The 22,042-nt window shown below is 33.0% G+C and overlaps 2 protein-coding genes and 1 long non-coding RNA gene across 3 annotated transcripts; all 3 read right to left on the reverse strand.

The window, feature by feature from the left end:
* Nucleotides 1–2,947: 2,947 nt before the first annotated feature.
* Nucleotides 2,948–5,206, reverse strand: LOC18037037. The gene is made up of 3 exons (XR_002904576.1): nucleotides 4,931–5,206; nucleotides 4,773–4,856; nucleotides 2,948–4,672 (listed from the first exon to the last, which is right to left on the reverse strand). It is a non-coding gene; the product is annotated as an uncharacterized LOC18037037 (long non-coding RNA).
* Nucleotides 5,207–7,706: 2,500 nt separating this feature from the next.
* On the reverse strand, nucleotides 7,707–8,569 carry LOC18037186. The gene is made up of 3 exons (XM_006425622.2): nucleotides 8,362–8,569; nucleotides 8,125–8,261; nucleotides 7,707–7,999 (listed from the first exon to the last, which is right to left on the reverse strand). The coding sequence occupies exons 1-3, from the start codon at nucleotides 8,553–8,555 to the stop codon at nucleotides 7,926–7,928; spliced, it is 405 nt and encodes a 134-aa protein (XP_006425685.1). The 5' UTR covers nucleotides 8,556–8,569; the 3' UTR covers nucleotides 7,707–7,925.
* A 6,869-nt stretch (nucleotides 8,570–15,438) lies between these two features.
* Nucleotides 15,439–18,084, reverse strand: LOC18037057 (SCARECROW-LIKE protein 7). Its single transcript, XM_006425623.2, has 2 exons — nucleotides 17,785–18,084; nucleotides 15,439–17,659 (listed from the first exon to the last, which is right to left on the reverse strand). The coding sequence occupies exon 2, from the start codon at nucleotides 17,626–17,628 to the stop codon at nucleotides 15,760–15,762; it is 1,869 nt and encodes a 622-aa protein (XP_006425686.1). The 5' UTR covers nucleotides 17,629–17,659; nucleotides 17,785–18,084; the 3' UTR covers nucleotides 15,439–15,759.
* Nucleotides 18,085–22,042: the final 3,958 nt, after the last annotated feature.

Genomic DNA, 22,042 nt, shown 5'->3' on the forward strand with positions numbered 1-22,042 from the left:
TAATTTACAAAAAGATATTTTTATACAATTACTCGATTAAAACCGTTTTAATAAATTATTTTAATTTTAAACAAATAATAAACACTTTACTATATCCATAAGTATAAATTCATTAACCATAAATGTACTTCACACCAACGATCATTTGAGTTCAAATAGAGACATTATTAGTACTGGGCTGTAATTATGTCAAATTTATATGGGATGACAATAATTAAAAGGGAGGGTCTAAATTTAACGTAACTTACGCCCTCTCACAGCAACAATAACATTGATGGGACTTGGTACTGTTGCTGTGAGAGACGTAAGTTATGTTAAACGTAACTTAGCGCATGCCTAATTAAAAAGAAAAAGATCACCCTAAATTTTATTGTGTTAGAGCCTGAGTGACAGGCTGTTGACTGCAGACAAAAAATAAACACCTAATGCAAGGAAAGAAAGTTAAAGTGGTAAATAAACGTAAAAACAAAAAAACAAAAACAAAAACAAGAAAATGCTAATCTTCATTTGATAGTTATCCTGAAGAAACCCCAAATATTGGGCCGTTCTTTAACTTTGGTAAAATGTAGACCAAAAATGGCAAACTATGCATCATCTGATAAGTCCTACAATCTGTCAAAACAACAGTAATCTAATAATATTCCTAAGAAAACGAAACGACATTCATACCTAAACTTAAATAGACTCTCCCACCCCTTAAGAGAGAACCCGAAAAATTTTCTTATTACTCGTTCAACGATTTCATTTTTGTAACCTGCACCAGCTTAATTAGAATACCGAGAAACAATGAAGGAGTTGAATAGAAGCTTCAAGCTTCGTAGGGGTTCTTCTAAAAAGATCGCAAAATCAATGAGCTTTCTTCTTTTATCAGAATCTGCATCTACAGAGCGTTCAAGCGTTACAGGTTACAAGAGGTTATCAGAGTCTGTGAGAAATAAAAATAAAAATAATGAGAGTGCGTGCGATATAATCAGCAGCAATGGTACTGGTAATGGTAATGGATCATCATGCAAGAGGAGCACAAGTTTGGGGTTTATGAAAAAGGTATTTAGCTTTAGAAAGGTTTCCAATGCTAATGATGATGGCATGAAAGAGAAACTCGAGGTCACAGCGTCCACTGAAGAAGATAAAAAGATCAAGAGAAAGTCTAATTGGCTTTCTACCTCTAAAAAAATATGGTGATCATATAATTGTAAACACGTAGATGGTTTGCAGCAATATGAGAGGATCCACTGATGAAAAATCTTCGCAAATCTTTGAGTCGAGTTTACATAAGAACACAATTGTATTTCTTTTTATTTTGGTTGAGTAAGTTTGAAATAAACAAGAGATTTGCGTATTAACTTGCAACTTGTGGTAGCTTTAATTTGCTTAAATAAATTGTTTTGGTACACAGAAAGAAAATAAAAAAAAAAAGAAAAAATCGAGTGCATGCAACGCCAGCAAAGAGGCCTGGTTACTTCTTAATTAATTCTGGCGGACCTGCACAATTGCGTCGTTTACTTGTATTTCATTTTCTTTAACATAACCCATTGAGTATTGAAAATTGTTAAACCCTGAACGTTAAGATCAATAGTTATAATTTCATAAAAATTACAATAAAACGTCAAGCACAGGAGTATCAGTTGACAGTTGCGGCATGCAAAAAAAATGATGGTACCTCTTGTACAAATTTATCTTATACAAACTAATGTGACATTAATTCAAAAATATAAAATAATATAAATAAATTATGTAAGTCAAGAGATATTTATTTCAATTAATAAATTAACATCAAATCAATTTGTACAAAATAAATTTATACAATAACTATATCATTATTCCATAAAAAAAAACTTTCTTCCTAATTTTATGATTGTTATTTCTAAGCTTATGTGATTTTAAGGATATTAAAACACAAGAAAAATAGAAAAGTGCAGATCTGAGTGGATTCGAACCACTACCCTCCCAAACCAAGAAGGTATAGATTTGGGCGCTCTTCCCATTTTGAGCTTACAGATCTTTAATGGGACAAGTCGGGTGTCAGGAGATACTGGCCTTAGAAAAAAATTCTTGAACATTTTAAACATGCTAAAAGTTCAACCCAACGTTTTGTACGTAGAATAATAACTATGGTCAAAATGTACAGAAATTTCCACGTCTTTGTAAATTAGTAAACTTAGCCAGGATTTATCCTAAATGTTACGGCTTTGAAACCATTTAACAAACCTTTTTACTACTTATTATGACTTGATGAGGTTTAATATAACGGGAGCCCCTATGTTACAATTAATGTAACATACACACTCAACAACAACCACACAAATAATAGACCCACACAATTTGTGTGGTTGTTGTTGAGTGTATATGTTACATTAATTGTAACATAGCATTTGCCTTAATATAATTATATCAAATAAAAGTCTCTCGGCATCTTCAAATAAATAAAAAAAGAACAAGACCAAATTTTGAATATTTTAGGGGTTCAAATTTGCAATAACCAAATCCTACCTCTTCTCTCCAAAAGCTCATAAACAATCATTCAGCGTTGTCAAAAAATATTTTAACAGTCTTTTCACGAAATTTCAATTTTATCAAAATACAATATAAAGATGCCCAAATCTCAGAAGAAAACAAGGGGCCCACAACTAGATGTATCTCTGAGCCCCTTCAGCTCCCTAACAATCCCAGATTCACCAAATTACAACTGAACTAAATGGAAAATGTGAGAAAGTACGTCACCATGACTAAAAGCTTCTGCTCTGCTCTCACTTAAAATAAATGAATGAGCAAAGAAACTCTATATTAATATTAGTTAAAGGAACTTGTAACAGAAAATTAACTAATGGCCTATATAAAACAGTTCAGAATGACATTGAAAAAAATATGATGCTGAGTAACGATTTAAAAGAGGCGACAACATGCTACGGTGAATATCAACGGAAAAAATGAAACCAAAAATGGAAGAGGACCAAATTTTGAATTCGTCAATACATATAAAAAATCTAAAATAAAACCAGAAGATGGTCGAGTTACAGGAATGCAATAACCAAACCATTTACTTGCATGTTCATAAATTAAAGATCAACTAAAATTAGAACACTTGAAAATGGATTCCAATAAGATTAAATCACCTCAATAAAGCACACTGCCTCAAAGTGCTGGACTGGTAATACTAAATATGGACGAGTCACTGAGAAAGACTGCTGCAACAAAAAGGACGAATCTCTGCAGGCTAATCATTCATTGATACAGAATAATTTTAGCTTCCCATCGATCATTTATTATTACAAAACTCCTGCCGACCAGTTACTGCAACTTCAGATTATCCCAAGCATTAATCCGTCAGAATTCAACATGGAATACATTTTGGTGGAAGCTTCAAAAAATTTGAACTCTGGATTTGAGGACATTCTTCACTCTCCATGACATATCAAGACAAAATTTACGCGGCAACACAAGCCAACAGAGTACCAAATATCTTGTTCAGCCATCAATAACAAAAATAAAATGGCACAAATTGATATCTCCACAATGTCTAACTTGAAAATGAAAGGTAGTCTCAATTTTCAACAGAAATAGACAAAGCAAAAGAAACAACCAAAATCGTAAACTAAACATCTTGATAAGATAGTTTAGAAAATTGATCATGAATAACGAACTAGTGATCAAATTCATCATCTGAATAATGCCACAAATAATACAAAGGATGCAATGACACATTGCTTCATATGCAAAACTTTTATGCAAATTTCGTGAGTGCAATTGAGATGTGAATATGGAAAAGTTCTGAAGTTGCAAGAGGACTACTATTGCTTGCTGAAACTATTAGCATTGTAATTGGTTGCTGACACATCTCAGTACAGTTGGAGTAGTAAGACCAATGATTCTGCAATTTGTAATTATGACATATGAGATCAAAGGGAATTATGTGATGTTGGTTATATATGCCTTTTACACCAAAGTAGGTGTGTGTATATATGTATACACCATACCGGCCATCCATCATAGGTAAAACCAAATTTCATGGTACCTTTCAAAATCAAAAGTCAGACGATGTTGCCATGAACTCCTCATTGCCAAATTTTGTGTTTTAACTGTCAATAAGAAATATCCATACATGCATAGTCAGATATACTTGATAATCAAAACCTAATACACCATAATTTTAAGCTCTGTACCAACTGCTTGAAGATGAATGATTGCAGAAGCATTATATACTGCATTATACCTCCAACGGACTTGTTAAATGTAAATATTACCTGCAATTGAGCTAACGATAGCCAATGATGTGGATTGGGCAGCACGAAAAATTGAAAGAGAACAAAAAAAGGGAAGACACAGGCACAGCGGAGGGGAGAACCCGGGCAATCCCCGTGCGATCTCCCCTCGAAAACCAGAAAACTTCGAATTTTTATTAAGAATATGGGGTGACCTGCCATGCAAGCGCACCTGCATGGCAAAGGTCGGATGACAGAGATTAACCAGGGTTCACTCAGCTCTACCAATTCAGGAGCCTTTTTAGCCCCTACATCTTATACATCCATGTACAAGACAATTCAACTTCGATCTTCGATTTCCTCCACTCAATTTACATAGATCGACATCGTTCTTATGTGCCATGGCAATTCCACGAGATTTCAGCAGCTTCAATCAGCTATCAGTAAGATCGTCCATCCACAACGCGCCCGCTCTGACGCAAGCAAAAACCAAGCACATGAATATATAATAGCAAAAATCAACTTCAAAGTTAATCATAACATAAAGTAACTTAAAATTTAAATTTAAATTACCTGTCACCGGCATATGCCATCATTAATAAAACTGACGACGATTATTATCAGCCGCGATAAGAGATCCGCATAAGATCTATGAACCTACAGATGCAACAACATCATCAGAAAATATAAAACATACATAACACGAAAATAGATCAAATCCGGCTACAAACCTTCGATAAATTCCAAGGCCATGCCTTCAAATACGTATTTTCTGGTATCAAAACATAGATCGCCAGAAGATCGGACAGAATCTGAGAGCGAGGAGCAAAGTATTTTTCTGGTATCAAAACATAGATCGCCAGACGATCGGACAGAATCCGAGAGCAAGCAGCACAGACTAGAAGCCATCGACGGTTGATCAGAATAAAACTGAATGAAACGAAAGCAGAGAAGATCAAAATAGCGGTAGGTAAACGGAAAGAACGATGTCCAATGAATGACATAAAGAAGAGGAGCCTTGTTTTAATATATGATCTGTTGAATGCAACGGACGGACAGGATTAAAGAAAGAGTAGATGTCAGATCGACGGATGTGATGCATCTAACGTGCCTTGTTCGGTGAAGTGTTTGTGTTTGTCTAGGATTGACCGCCTCGTTTGAGCTGGATACACATCAGCCGCTGAGCTGACCATGTGAAACACAACGCGCGCGCCTGCAGCGCCACTGGAAGGAGATTTTTTATTGTGGCCTTTTGTGGCAGGAACTGTAAAGCCCATCCCGTACAAGCAGAACAGCATCTCAATTTTAAAATGTCACTCAATTCGTGTTCCAATCCCTCATATTAAATAATAAATAAATGAAAATTAGGATTTAATTTGATGATAAATTTTGAAAACTCATTACGAGGCATTGACAGTTTGATAATTGAGGTACGGTCTAGAGTGAAGTGGTCAAAGCTCTCCCAAATTATAAAAAGTAAATTTAAAAATAAATATGAGTTGGGCCTATACATATATTGGGTAAAACAATTTATTGAATTTACAAAGAACTGACGACCCACTAATAAACACTAAACACAGTTACGATAAAGTAGAAAAAATATTTCAACTCTAAAATAAAACAGAAACAACTAGATTGGAAAACTTGGCTTAAGATTTAAATGGACATGTTCGTATAAATCCTAATTATAGGATTCAGACTAACAGTAATGCTCTGTTTATACAAGGAAGGGAAAAGTTTATTTATAATCCGAACTGATATACATTTAAATAAATTCGTGAAAATAGTTAACTATAAAACCAATCAATGACATCTAAACGGACATAGCCAGATACCAATTGCAGGCTGACATCTAAACGGCACAGTTTTGTCTTTGTTACTGGATTCACAAGCTAGGATTTTGACGCGTAGTGAGCGGTGATTCATTTGAAATGGGAAATTTTCAGATCTGACACGTACTACGTGATTGATAAAACTCTGGAGTCTGAACCATACTTTGTATTAGATCTGGGCAGGTTGTCGAATAGGGTGCCCATGATGGGCTGCCCCGATCCAACCTATATTGAAGAAAATACCACTTCGGCAATTTCTACCAGTAGCGTAGTTATAAAGAAAAGTTGAGGGGAAGTTGAATGATGTTGAATTTTGCTAATTTCTCTTCCTCTCTTTCATCTTCTCTCATAGCAGAGTAACAAGATGCAGAGAGCATGGATTATAAAGAATGCAACCTTATAGGTAAAGGCAGAGAGGAATGCAAGAGAAATAATAATTATATAGTTTTTGAGAACTCTATAATTCATTTCAAGTAAGTCTTAACATTGTAATTTGAGAAAGCTTTCCGAATTTGTGATTTCCCATCAAATTGAACTGTGATTCAACCTTGGTTCTTCCACTTCCGCATCCACTTTCACATGCAACAGATAAGAATTCAGGTAATTGTTTTTGAATTCATGGAGCATGCTATATATTCTGGCATTGGTATCAGAACCAGCTTAGGGTGCTTTTTTTTTTTTTTTTCCAATGCGTTTGAAATCCACGGAAACACGTTTTATTGATTTAAAAATATGATCATGGTATAATATGATTCCTTAACTGTAATGCCCTGATTTTGTAGACGACAGAGAAACTACTTGGTATTGTTGCTAAAGGTCTTAAGGGCAGAGTATGCACCCCTAAAAAGATCTAAATATATAATGTTTATAGCAATTCTCGAAAAATTGTATCTTAAATTTCATGAAACTATAATTTATTACAAGATTTAGATGATTAAAGAAACCATTACTTGCATGATAAAAAGATCAAAGATGATGATAACATTTAGATGGTTAGGAAAAATGAAGAGTTTGTCAATACCGTGAAAAATGGCTTTTTTTAGCTCAGAAATATGGACAAAATTGTCTATATTTTAGGAGTTTCTAATTTAATTGGATATTTTAAGAAAATTTTTAGTTCTATCATAAGAGTAACATTTATATCACAGATATTCTTTAAAATATCTTGAGTGGCTAATTGTAAGCTAATTGGGTATTCCTATAGAAGTTGACTAACTATTAGTCTTATGTGCCTAAAAGACCCTATAAAATAATAGTACATGACTAGTGTTCCTTATTTTACTGTCAATGAGAGTCTTATTTACACTATAGTGCAACAAACCAATATTTGATATGCTAGTGAGTAGATACCAATTGAATTCTAGAATGAGTATTGAAATTTTGTCCAGAAGATCTTAACATTCCTCTAAGATATTGGGTAGGCTGGTGTATGATCCCATTCCCAAGAGGGTTCTCTAAACTCTCTGAATTTGTGATTGCTTTCCGAGGTGCGTAATGCAATATCTTAAAGGCACATATGCTAAACTTTATGAACGGAAGGGTGTACTCCAACATCTTATATATAGGCATATATGCCCGTATTCTTGGATTGTCTATTTGAGCTGTATATCGGCTCATTGAGTTCATAGTCAACTTATGCAGTATTTATGTTACTTCGGTTTTGAAGGGAATCTCATGAACAAAAATTAATATTCTCGTATTTCATATTTCGTTATTCAGCTGAAAATAGCAAAGAGTTGATTCACAACCCAACACACATGTTCCTCCGGAACTTTAAGATTACAAAAAATCTAGATAATAGCTAAGCTATTCAGCAAACACTACTACATGCATTGCTAGTAGATTTATATAAAGACGCCGTCCAACAGGTTGGCAAAGTTTTTTTTTTTTCCATTTAGTTCGATGCATTGGTCTGGTGCCTAGCTTTTTCTTTCTCCTTCACTTCGCTGCCTTGGCTCTTGTCAAAAGCTTCGCAAAGATACAAAACACCCACACAATCAAAACAGTAATCGTGTTACAAAAATTATAAAGATTGATTAGTTTAATAAAATCATCCAGATGATATGAAAAGACCAGTTTAATTAATCAGTCACCTGGGTGATTTTCATTGATGTCCTTATCTTTGTCATCTTTATTAGGAAAGAATTGGTTGCCGCCATAGATGCCACCAAATCCTTCTTCATCAGACCTCGTGGCATATCCTTCTCCAAATGAATGAGACATCACGTCCCTTATCCCAGAACACAGCAAAGAAAGCAATTTACATAAATAAATACAATTATCCACGTATATATATAAGATAACAATTCAAAATAATGCATAAAACTAACCCAGTTTTCTCTTGAGGGTTATTGGGATCCATCTTCTGGGACGTCTCCATGTTCTGGGGATTAGTCGGTTTCTTAGACAAAGTAGTGACCTGCCTCAGTTCAACGCTTGAAGCTTTGTGGGCAGCGCAAGATGGGAATGAAGACAATAAAACGGCCGGTGGATTTGCCCGAAATGATCTGATTGCGTGATTCATTTTATTCTTGCGGTTTCTAGAGATCGTGTATTTATATATATAAATTTAACTGTGAGATAAACCAGTTAAAATATGCCACTGCAAGGGCTACATTTAGCAAATCAATTGGTTTCTGATCCTCTTCTTACGACAATACTACCAAAAATTCGCTTCTCCTTGGTTCTACACGTAGCAACACCCATGCCATGTGTCAAGACAATGGAGTGAAAAGATGTAGCGTTAAATTTGCATGTCTTCTCATTTCGAGACAAATGGCATGTACTTAATGTAGCCACGTGACTCAAAGATATGTATAGAGAGATCTGTAATTCTGTGTAGCTTTTCTCTTTTACTTTTCAGTCTTCATGGTGGCCCAACTACTACTGTCATCGGGTGATGCTATTAGCACCAGTTTAAAGTACTTGTAGAACCCCTTTTGCACAAACAACTTTTTAAAAACATATCTGAAAATTACGCTGCTTTGAGTACACCCATTTCAATTTCACAGACACCTTCACCTTCTTATTTGTCAACAAAACCCTATAATCTCTTATTGGAGTTTGCAACGTTTTCACTAGCTTAGTTTTCTCAAAAGAATAATTAACTAGATAAGATCGCTCCATAATCTCTTATTACATAAATTTCATTCTCTTTATTCTTTGTTTGTGGCTCCAACAAATTCAATTTTGAATAAAGAATAACTTACAGAAGGCAAGAAACTCTTGATAAAAATCATGCAAGGTTCTGACCAAAGAGAAAGAAAAAGAAGGCGAGGCATTATCACTAAGTGATCTGCCTCTCAATTTCATCAGCAAAATCGGATTAGAGCTTTAAAAAAATACAAAAATTATTAGCTTCTTGCTCTTTTGAGAATTTTTTAAATTTGGGCACCCACAACTAAGAGTCCTATTTTAATCGATGGAAGATTATATCGGGGTTTAATTAGATTTTGTTTCTCTCAACTTTAAACCTTGTTTAATTGAGGTTAAAATTATAGAAAAGAGATTTTATAAAAATTTTAGGGTGATGCCCCTATCTCAACTCATTGCCTTCACATAAAATCAAGCCTGTACAAATGCTTTATAAAATTAATTTGAGTGATTCTATTGGCACCCTTTCAATATCCTTATGAAATCCTGATTTCATATCATAGCATTTTAATTGATAAAATTACTTGAAAGTAAAAATATAAAATTAATTAACAAATCCATGTATTTTCCTTTTGTTATAACCTCTTCACACCCGCTACATGAACTCCTTATAGAGAAAATATGTAGTTGACTATGAAATCTTCAAATAAAACAATTGAAAAAAAAAAGATTCATCCGATCTATTGAATTTGATTATTAAATTTGCAATTATTTCATCTACGAAAAAACATGTCAAAAATTAAGGGGAAATTAATAACCAAAAAAGGGCCCAATAAAGTATTTGACGCATGACGAGGGCATGAAGAATTAGTAGCACAAGGAAATTACGTTTGATTTTCATTAAATTTATTTCTTATTACGCGTGATTTTGACTAAGAAAAGAGCTATAAAAATAAAATTGGGGTTTTTGAACGAGTTCTAGGGAGGGGCCAAATTGAATCAATTAATGCTAGATGAAGCCACCCAAAAGCCCAAAACCTGACATTATTACCAATTTCCAAACAGAAAGTCAGGAACCTTTATACAACATGCCTATAGAAACAAAGCAAAAAAAAGAAAAAGAAAAAAAAACATGCCGATAGAAACAAATTGAAAATTACCGACAGATTTTAATATGTTTTAGTGAAAGTTTGTGAATGTAGAATTTGCGGTATAGTTGGGTTCAAATTACATGTAACGACTCGGAGCTAATTTTCGATCGGGTCTTCTATCTAACTTCTAAGTCATAGAGGCACCTTAGCTGAAAGAGTAAAAGTCAACAAATGCCGTGTGAAGTAAATTGCCTAAACAAAACGTACCATCAGAAGGCGTGGCCTATGAAATATGAAGTCAAATTTCCAGCCAATTCAAAGGAGTCGCAATCCCAGAGCAGGAAAATATTTGCGACTTATTTGTTGTGAATGGGGATGACAATTTTGCCTGCGAAGTTTTATATTTGGACAAAACTATGGTGTAACTATGGTACCATACCATAGCTGCACCTAGCCATTAGATTTAGCTGCACACATGTACTATAGCTGAATCTAATGGCTAGGTGCAGCTGTGGTATGATACCACAGTTGCACCATAGCTAGACCCTTTATATTTGTACACTCACAAAAAATTCATTAGTTGTGATAGGAAAATGGACAATTTTAATAATATAAACAAAAATCCACCTCCAATAGGGTAAAAGAAAAAAATACATTCGAATAATCCTTGCGGGTATTCACTAATCTGTATTAATTTTTTAAATAATTTAAATGTTAATGTTTATTCTCAAAAATATATAAGATAAGAGTGAGACCTAACATTAAAGATAAAAGTAATATGTAAGGTAATTGTAGGAATCATGTTGGATATGTACTACTAATAATGGTGAATGAAATAAAAATCTTAATTATTATAGCTTGGAGCTTGATGTTCAACAAGATGGATCATATTTGCTACTCTTGGATGCTAGTTTGTGGATTATAGATCTTTGTCTATTTTTTTTAATAAAAAAAGTAATTGTGGTGGACTTGTGTATTTTGTATTTAAATTGGAGAATTTGGGTTAGATTAATACATTTTGGCTATATTTGACACACTATATTGCATGTCACTATGGTAGTTGTATTACATTATGGTGTATTATACTAAGGCATATTATTGCATCAAGTTGGAATGCAATATAATGTTTGATTTAGTATGGACTGTATTATAATAAAATATTATTATTTTATAGTAACATTAAAATTAAATTAATATACGGTTTTGCTATTAATTTTATAATATAAAAATAATTTTAATAATATACTATCATTAAATAATAAAATATTACAATATTACGTTATATTATTAACAATAATATATTATAATGTAATTTATCTCTAATATTAGCTATTATAACATTATAAATCATATTATAATATAGTATAATTTAATATTATATTGTAAAAGTAATATAATATAATTTTATCTTACAAAACAATATAATATTAAAATAAATTATAAATTAATTTTTATTTATTAAAATAAATGATTAAATAAATTTAAAATACACTTTATGTATTTAAAGTAAAAAAATTAAAATGATTTTATGTAATGAAATTTAAAAAATGTATTATCATTTATTTATTAAATATTTAGGTTTATTATCATCTTATATTATTATTATTTAAATTAAAAAAATTTAAATATAAATATAAATGAATATTTAATAAATTATAATTTATTAATAATAAAAGTTTATATTTAAAATTTGAATAACATTTTAATTCAATACATTCTAAAACTCCTACTTTTTACATATTTAAACTTGAACTTGCAACTAAGAATGAGTTAGTATAAAAACAATGTTTAATACAATGCAATACAGTGTAATGCAAAATGGCATACACACCATACACACCTTTTGTGTATTTGTTTTAATATTGAAATTTTTATGTTCTCATTTACATCGTTAAAAATTTGAATTAAGCATGTCATTTTTATTTTTTGGCTAATTTTATTAATTTATAGTTTCAATAATGTGTAATTTATATTTTTGAGTCTGGCAACTACCAGAAAAAAAAAAAAAAACAAATCCGCAGGGCTACTAATAGGGGTTCCGAGCAATCGGCAAGTTTTTGAAGAAATAAAATAGTACCTGCGCTGTAAGCATGATGCAAATTTGGTAATTTAATTTAATTTTTTTTTTTGTTTTATAATGTTTGCGAACGTGAGACTGACAGACAAACTACAAACCCGCGTTGCATGCTGCCCGTCGTCATCCCAAGTAATATAGATCGCTATTATTATAAAATGGGCATCGGAGGAGGAGCCCAAACCAAAAGAGTTGAAGAATTGCACGCAGTGTAGATGGACATCTTGGTAATTTTCATTAAAAAGGGAAAATCAGCAGTTTGGCGGGTGTAAAGCCGCGACCTCTGCCACTAGTGTCAGATCATTCAACTTAGGGTAATTCAGGGTGCGGCGCAGCCTACTATAAAATTTTTAACGAATATACAGACTTCTCATATGTCTCCAATTCGTGGGACCATTTTACCGTTGCATCTACACCAGCGTCAGCAAAGCACCTTCAAGCAGTAGACCTATGGCACATTATGTCAATGCCAGCTTTTATCATATGAAAGAAATTACAGGCGCTGTTCTGGTTTCAGTTTCAGTATCATACACCCCCAGCTGCCTTAAACAAACAAAATTACTAAAGTTCGTATGAAAATCACGTGTCTGTTTTTCTTTCTTTATTTCTTCCAAAATGTCTTTAGAGAACTCCGGGCACAAAAGCTCAATGCACCAATATAATGCTTTTTTTTTTTTTTGTTTTACTTATGTTTTCATCAGATTATATATATACCTTTTCCTGTCAAATTTAAAAACCTTCTTTGGATTTAGTTAGATTATCATATAATGTAGCACTGGTCTTCTAGATCGTTCTCTGCTATAATAAATTGTCCAGTGACCAGTGCCCCAAAAGATACGGCGGTAGGGACCAATTTTGATTGATTTAATAATTGTTGAACTAAGCCCATTGGTCTGGTGCCTTAAACTTGTGTCCATTGTCACCAACTACATCTTAGCTTGAGGATGAATTAGCTCTTTTCTTCCTTGAAAGTTATGGTCCCGGGAGAGGGTCGGCTGCAGCTTTATGGTGCGTTTGAAATTGAGGTGTTGTAATTTTAAAAATATAGTTATTGTGAAAAAAAAAACTGTAAGTATAAAATAAAAGTTAGTAATATATGGTAAATTAAATTTAAAATAATAATTTTGATAAAATTATTAAAGATATAATAGATTTTTCATTATACAAGTAAAAAATCATATCAACATATCTTTCAAGTTACAGCAATTAATTTTTTAACAAACACTAAGATGTCCAACCTCAATTCCAAACGCACCCTTAATCATAAAATGAAAGCATATCTCACCCCACGTGCATTAAAGATGCAACCCTTTAGGTCTTAATGTTCTTCGCATGAAGACATATCGGAGAATTTGTTTGGATCACTACAAAGATAATTATTGCTCAACCATAATGTAACATCCGTTGTTAACAACATAAACATAAACTTTCAAGAAAAATAAAATGGTACGATGGAGTAGATGTTCATATATCCTATAGAGCATACTTAAAGATGCAGTGAGATAATAAAAGCATGGATTAATAAACATTCAGCAGATTAAAAACGTGGACTAATGAAACATATTTTGCTCGTTGTGACACGACCAATGTTCAAATGATTTTACTTGAATTGGATAGCTTATAGAATACAAAAGCTTCCGACTTAGAAGACCTAATAATAATAGGTCTAGGATATATCAGGGGATAACCTGACGGGAGGCAATATGATTTGGGCTAAATCAAATGGTTTTCTTGAGCTAAAGGTGTCAATTTGTGTAATCGTGTCGTGTCAAATTTAAATAAATACAAATACAACCTATTTATTAATTGCGTTGAAACATCAAAATACGAATATAACCCCTTATTAATAATGTTAATAGTGTTGATCTGTTTAATATAAATAATACAAAAAAATTAAAATATAAATAAATTTATGACACAACATGAATATAATAGAAATAATTAATTTAGTGTTTAATATGTACGTGGGTGTATTAATTTTTCAATAATATTACCATATTTTAATTGATAGTTAGTGCCATAAATGTATAATAGTATTATTAAGAAGGTCCAACACAAACATGACAAGATTATTTATCATGTCATGTCGTGTCGATTCATTTATTAAACATCTTAATATTTGTCCATACAAATACAAATAAGTCAATGCGCATCATATCTTGTAATCTTATTGTAACCCATTTATCCACCTCCGAGTTTAGCACAATAGAAGACCTAATTACAACCGTATTTTTACGAGAACAAATCATATCCCAAGTTGCTTGTAGAATGGGCATGTACAATGATGATGGTTATGAGAACGCTCAACAGACAGCTGACAAAACTTATGTGTCAAGTAATACAAGTTACATTCTAATGGGGACTAAGATGGAGAGAATGCCTACCTAGCTTCACCAAATTTACACACTAATGATGCTAAAAGATAAGCTGTCATATTTAGGCTCCTCTTAAGTCTTATATCTTTTGTCTGCAGACTGAAAGCAACATGCACGAGATGCATTAATTCCTTGAAGCTATAATCAACAAATAAATGCCCACAGCTTCGAGTAATCAGAGTGGAAAGAAAGCCAGCAAGGCAAGTGATGCAGATTTTTGAGGTCATTTTCCATTCATAGGTTTATGGAAAGCGATAGGTCGCAAAGCAAAACAGAAACCTTAAAAAGGTTTAGAGTTGAACGGCCAAGGCAAAATAAATACCCAAAACAAAGGGTTTTGGGTATGTCACAATCACAAAACTAATTAGATGTAAAAGATAAAGTCAGGTTTAAACTTCATCAAACACCGAATGTAGAAACCAGGCCACAGCTAGTGGGTACTGATCAAATACTAATCACAAAACCAGATAGACAGTGACAAATTTTCATGTTTCACAAATTTTTGCAAGACAGGAAAAATTATGGGGAGGGGTAAAAACACACACAATAGCACAGTTGCAGTACTTTGTCAATAGGCTTTGAAAATGTCAGAAAATTTAGAAAGCTCAACAAATAAAGTCATGGTTATCCCTGACCCTGAGCCATGAATCAATTTGCTTCCCCGTACCACTGCCACTACCACTACCACTTGACTAGAGCATTAAAAAAAATTAGAAAGAAATGCTAGATCACATTCAGATTTAAATTTATAAACAGAACAGAACAGACTACAGAGACAGTAATGCAAACATTTTCCACTTCGATTTCCAACTCACTGTAACTACAATTAGTCATGCTTTCAGAAGCGACGGATTCGAAAATCGAAAGTAAGCAAAAACCCAAAAAAATACATCCAAAAGACGCCTACAAGGACAAAAGCTAAACGAAGTGGGATAAACATGGTTAACAATGCTAATGCAATGTTTCAATTGGTTGGCGCTAGACTAAGAAACTACATATTAACTAAACTAGAGAATGAAACTGAAAGCCAAATCCGATCAGTAAGGTGAACAATATGAACAAAATGAGACAGAAACCCACCATCATGATCAACATTCAACGCCATGAAGAAACGGTAAGAAGAGGCACCTTCTTCCATGACAAGGTTAACAAGTTATCGTGAGACTGATTCAACGTGAACAGAGGACTGTAATTATAGTTCCATAACAAAATCTCAGCCTGACTAAGTGCATAATGGCTGAAGGGTATCCCTTCAAAATCGGAATTCTCCATGAAAATGCGCCAATTCTCGATATCCTCGACACGTTCTCTTTTGGCTCCCTGTTTCTCTGGTGCAAGCAAATTTGCAATTCTTGGACCCAGAATTTGTCTTTCAACTTGGAATCTCTCATCTGAGTCCGTGGTCATGTTCGGCTCCAGGGACTCAAACACGGCAGTGTAATACTTCAACGCGTTCTTGAACCTGGCCAAAAACCCCGTCCGATTCAAATTTGCTTCGTACTCTGCGAGAGTAACCACATTCGGGTTTAAGGATTTTGCCATCTGAAGAGCATTTTCCACAGCAAGCCGGTTGTCGTCTAGTAAGCTGTTCAACTGAAGCATGAAGTTCACAACCAACGCCTCGTTCGGGTCGACCCGAAAACTCGAGGCCCGGAGTTTTCGAATGGGGATTAGAATGGGTTCGAACTCCAAGTTCAATGAGAGAGATCCAGCGAATTCACGGAGACGATCACCAGTAGCGAGGAGCGAGGCAGCCGGGGACTTGCCGAGAGCTGGAGCGGGTATGCCTGAGATCCGAACCTTAACGGGCTTTCCAGTTGGTCGATTGGCTAATGCTTGTAACAAGAATGACCATTGAATTCCCTGAACAATCCCGAAATCAACTATGTGAATGTGGCTTGCATTTTCTGTGGCTTCGAGTATTGCTTGATTGGCTGTTAAATAAGCAAATTTTGAGTATGGGCAAGCATCGTTGAGGGTCTTGAAAGAGAGAATGCAATCCTCACAGTTAGCCTCCAACGTCGTTATCGATTTCTCCGCTCGTTGAGTCAATCTCTTATACAACGCTTCAGTGAAGTAATACGCCACTCTTTCAGTTGGATTTCCGTGAGCACACACTGATCCTCTGAGTCTTACAAGAGACTTCACGGCTTTGTCTGGTTCTGATTCGACGAGGCGAGCGCAGTCAATTAAAGCCTTTGTTAGTGGCTGTGCCAATTCAGCTTCAGCAAAGCCGGTTGAGGTTGAGGCGCCAACGGCGTCGTTTGGGGGCGGTACACGGCTAGGACTAGGGCTAGGACTTGGACTTGGACTGACTTGTTTGGCTAATTCTTTGACCGCTGATTCTGGAGGAACTAGAGGCGGCGGCGGAGATGGAGGCCATGCTGGGAGAATGGTCTTCTGCGAGTCAGCAAACACGACGCGGTTGAGTTCGGAGGTCGGAGAGCCGAGTTGACTCGGACAGCTGGTGAAGGGATCGGTTGCGTAAAGCCCGAAATCAGAAGCATTGTTTTGCCACGCGTCACAAGCAGGAGGCAGATTAGAACTATCCGTTGAGTGAGCGGTGTTCATTAAACTCTCCATCCACTCGTCCGAGTCAAACTCACCCCCGGGCCCGCCTCCGAAATCAGAGAATCTAAACCCACCAGAAGTAGAGTGATGATCAATTTGTGGGAACGGAAACCCAGATTCTCCAGTATCTAACGGGTCGGGGAAGCCCGGACCCGTGAAACCGTAGCCAAAATTAGGAGAGTTGGACACCGAAATAGAATGCTGACTGCTGCTTGTCCAGGGGTTTAAAGAGTAAGGATTGAGGCCGAAGAATTGCTGCTGCGGTTGATCGCTGTTTTGTTGATGTTGCTGCTGCTGCTGCTGCTGCTGTTGTTTTTCTTGTTCTTGTTTTTGTTTGATGACTTGTTGGGCAACTGCCATAAGATTGCCACTGTCTGCACACATATATGCCATTCTCCAGCTGAAACTCTCCAAATAGAAAAATCTGCACTCACATTATCACCAAAATGTAAGCAAGACAGAAAAGCTTGTGGAAAGTCAAGTGAACGAACACATCTTTATAGAAAAATAACTGAGAGTTAGAGAAGGGAGAGAGAGAGCGCACAGTACCCAGCACCAGAAGCCCAGAAACAACGGGATCACAAAGTTGGCTATTCTGGATTCGCCTCAGCTAGAGAGATAACAGAGAGTGAGAGCTAGAGGGACTCGAGAAGGTAGCTTTAAAGAATTGAAAAGCACTGCATAGTCTCCTTAAGAAGAACAAACGCTGATTAAAATCACCTCCTAAATTAATGTGGGTCCCTTTTACAGATCAAAATTAATTAAATAATTTTTAAATAAATGCAATAAAATGATGAATAGACCTCTATTCTATGTTAGTACTACATCAGTCTCCTATGGTGGCATCTACAGTGTCCTCATTTAGAAATTAGAATTACCTTCTTTTTTAAAAAAAATAAATAAATGTTCCCACTCGCGACGAGTAACAGTTCCGCTGTGCTAGAGCGGTTCGTATGACGTGGCGTCATATGCCAGTGGGACCCAGGTTCTTTTGATATTACAAACATCATGTTATTGACGTCCACGTGTCCTCTTTCCTCTCGCCCGCTCTGTACGGGACTTGACATCGTTGTGGGCCCTGCCCGCCACAAGCACGGCGCGTCTACGTCGCCGTCTTTATGACGTCAGCCTCGCTGATTTCCCTCGGTAAACGAAACAGAATCCTCGCCGTCCGTTTCAGGATCTGCTTGACTTGCCACAGTAACAATCTGGTTTTGTTCTGTTACTGAAACTCTGAAAGTGACCTTTGCATGAACAGTGAACTCATTGCATTATCAAAAGCCTAAATCAGCCTCGTTTATCTGGCCGCCGTATGCAAAATAGTACACCCTGTGACTAAGCAATATCTTGTAAAAATCATTTTAGTTTCACTTTTTTATTCGAGTTCATTAAAAATAGAAACAGAATTTAAGCTCCGCCAGTAGGGATGTCAATGGGTCATATATAGATTGGAGATACTCTGGTTTAGATTTTGATCTATAATAAAAATTAAGATTTATTTTATATTTGTCATGAATTTATATTTTTTACTTTATATTCAGATTTAAAAAAATAAATAAATATTTATATTTGTTCTAAATTTAAAAAAAAATTAAAATCTAAATTTATTCTAAATTTGTCATGAATTATATAGCTCAGCAATAAAATAGTAATAATTTTTTAGAATGAAAATTGAAAGCTAACATGTATTGATAACAAATAAATTATATAATTTTTCTCAAAAATATGATAAATATTGTAGCTTATATTTTTATACCAAAATAACAAATAAGAAAGATAATAAAAATTACAGGAGTAAGATCAATCTAATATTTCATTGTCTCCCTCATTATTCTAATATTCACAACACACCTACTCTCATTCATACAACATTAGATAATGACATATAAATTAAATATTATTTATATTCAGTCTTTTATTATTTTTATTATGACCATATTTGACTAAATATATGAATAACTATATTCCTTAAAAATTATTTGGCCAATATAATAAAATAAATTGCTAGGTTGTATTACTTGGTTTGCAATTTGAATAATGCATGTACATGCTTTGGGGCTGGGTGACATTTAAATTTACAAAATTAACCTTTAAGTTTTAAGAGTTTAAATGCATGGTAAATATCACTAATATGCTATGAATAAAATTTATTATCATTATAATTCCACAATTATTAAGAAACTTTTAAAATAAAATAAAATTAAAAGATGGGTGGATATGGATATGGATTTAGATATTAAAATAGATACAGATCTACTCCAGATCCGTCTTAGATCCGCACTAGATCAGCACATCAATATCCAAATCCGATCCAAATTTATTGGATCAGATCCAATCCATTGCCATCCATATCCGCGAGTAGCCTTCTTGTTTTCTTTTTTTCGGCCGACAATCACAATATTGCTAAGAAATGAATATATGGTCTTTGCCTCTTTTTCCATAATTACATGAAATCAGGATCAAGTTTCAAAATTTAGATATTTGCGATTTTTTAAATTTCAAAACAATATTTCCACCGGTTATAAGTTTTAGATTGAGAAGTTTAAACTCTTATATAAAATATTTAGATGTATTTGAATTGTACTTTTTTTTAATGCGTGATTGTTTTGTAATTTGTAAAGAATTAGTGTTTTTTTAATATAGATAAGTTGTGTTTATTAAAAAAATAGTTGATTAATATATATTAAGGATGCATTTGGAATTGTGGTTGGATAGTTGTAATTTAAAAGTTACAATATTAAAGTGTTTGATAAATACTAACTGCGGTAACTTAAAAGCTATATTAATATGATTTTTCACTTGTATGATGAAAAATCTATTATATCTTTAATAATTTTGTCAAAATTATTATTTAAAATTTATATTTATTACATATTATTAACTTTTGTTTCATAATTATAGTTTTTTTTTCACAACAGCTGTAGATTACTAACTACAACACCTCAATTCCAAACAGGTCCTAAGTCATTAACTATCATGCAAAAATTCACTTATGACTTCTAGTTTGGTAGAGACAATTAAGGTTAAGGTAGTGTTTATTATTTTGTCCGAAATCTAAATAAATTTGAATTTGACTTAATTATGAATGTAAATTTTGAATGACATATTTTTTTTAATATCTAAATATAAGTAGTATCTTATTTATTTTTATAAATAAAAAAATCTTAAATATTGTAATTTGATATTTATGCAATCAAAAGAAAAGATTAGGTTTTCTAATTTAGGAAATAATTTTATTTAATAAATATATTTTTAGGATATAATATTTACTTTTCATTTAAATATTTTTTCTTTAAAAATAAAAAAATCATAAGAGTTCACTTTTTATATTCATATTCAAATGTCTGAAAATCAAATATAAGTTAAAAAAATAAATTAAAAAATTAAAATTAATAAAATTTTAAACTTCATACATTTAACAAAAAAATTCTAAGTCCCCATTAATGTGTGTGCAAATATTTCTTCAAAATATGATTGGAGCACATATCACGTCACCTGCATATAAGATACGCTGATTTTGTGCCGCTCTATAGTCGAGCTAATTCAATTATATTGTCACATATATAATTAAGGTTCAGTTATGTTGGAACCGCTTTAAGATAAAGTATACCTTTATAACCACACGATCAAAATTACAACTTATTTTTTACTATTTATCACTTTGTGTATGTGGTTGTAATTTGTGCTCTACCTTGGAGTAGCTCCAAGGTAGCCATAGCCATATAATCAAAGTTAATTCAAATGTAGTTTTGATAAATTTTACTATTGTTGTAACTTTCCATTTTTAGTTTCTTGTCTTAATACCAAGTAAGCAAGCTAATTAATACCAAGTGTCTAATGATTTGCCATTGTAAATATCAATATCAAAAATAGAATTATTTTATTGTGGTCTCAAAATTAACACAAAAGCGCATTGATCATAACACTATCTTTATTACATTTTTGTAAAGTGTTAATTCGTAATCAAATATATTAGATTAAGGGCAGGTTTTGGATTTTTTTTGGAAGGTTTAAAAGTAAATTAAAAAAGTTAAAAGTTAATTTTAGTGTTTGGTAGATTTTTTTAGAAGTCCCTTTTGATAAAATTATCCAATCCTTCATTAAATTTTGAAAAATAGGAAGGGAGTGGCTTTTTAAAATTTGATTTTATGAATTATTTTTACATTTAATACAATTCTATATATATCATCATATATATTAAAAAAATTAAAATTATCTAATTATTAACTTTAAAGAGATTATTGTTATTGTTATCAATTATATTGAGATAACAAAATAAAAAAATTAGTAATAAAATATTTATTGTAGTTATCAATTACTATATATACGCAATTAAAAATATTATATATATATATATATATATTTATTTATGAATATATAAATAAATTTTATTCGCCATTATGTATAATTCAGTCATTTATATTTTTACAGTATTTTAACTTTACCAAACATATATAATTGCTTTTAAAATTCACAATAATTTTAAAAATAAGTTTTATCAAATATTTAACTAATTTTATTCACAGCTGATTATTTCTACAGCACAGCTAATAACAACTATTTTAAAAGTTACAACATTGCAAAACTAATCCTAAATTTACCTTTTTCAAGCTTTAAACCACACTTACTCCGCATCTCAAGTATTGCCATAATCTTTCGCCACCTAGGAACGTGTTGATAAAAACTCTGTTATAAGTGTCATGGTGAATTGGATCATTTAACATTGCGCTAGAGACGTAACGTCAATTTTATTATAATACATCATCCCGTGAAATTTAAAATTATATTGTGCCATGTCGATATATTT

The sequence above is a fragment of the Citrus clementina genome, unplaced genomic scaffold, assembly GCF_000493195.1.
Source record: "Citrus clementina cultivar Clemenules unplaced genomic scaffold, Citrus_clementina_v1.0 scaffold_7, whole genome shotgun sequence".
Taxonomy (NCBI): Eukaryota; Viridiplantae; Streptophyta; class Magnoliopsida; order Sapindales; family Rutaceae; genus Citrus; species Citrus x clementina.

What these genes read in the sequence shown, in the direction of transcription:
- LOC18037186 (XM_006425622.2), bottom strand. Translation starts at nt 8,555, where the DNA reads ATGAATCACGCAATCAGATCATTTCGGGCAAATCCACCGGCCGTTTTA. An exon ending in AACCCTCAAGAGAAAACTGG is followed by an intron (nt 8,262 to 8,361) that starts GTTAGTTTTATG and finishes TTCTGGGATAAG; the next exon opens with GGACGTGATGTCTCATTCAT. An exon ending in CATCAATGAAAATCACCCAG is followed by an intron (nt 8,000 to 8,124) that starts GTGACTGATTAA and finishes ATCTTTGCGAAG; the next exon opens with CTTTTGACAAGAGCCAAGGC.
- LOC18037057 (XM_006425623.2), bottom strand. Translation starts at nt 17,628, where the DNA reads ATGGCATATATGTGTGCAGACAGTGGCAATCTTATGGCAGTTGCCCAA.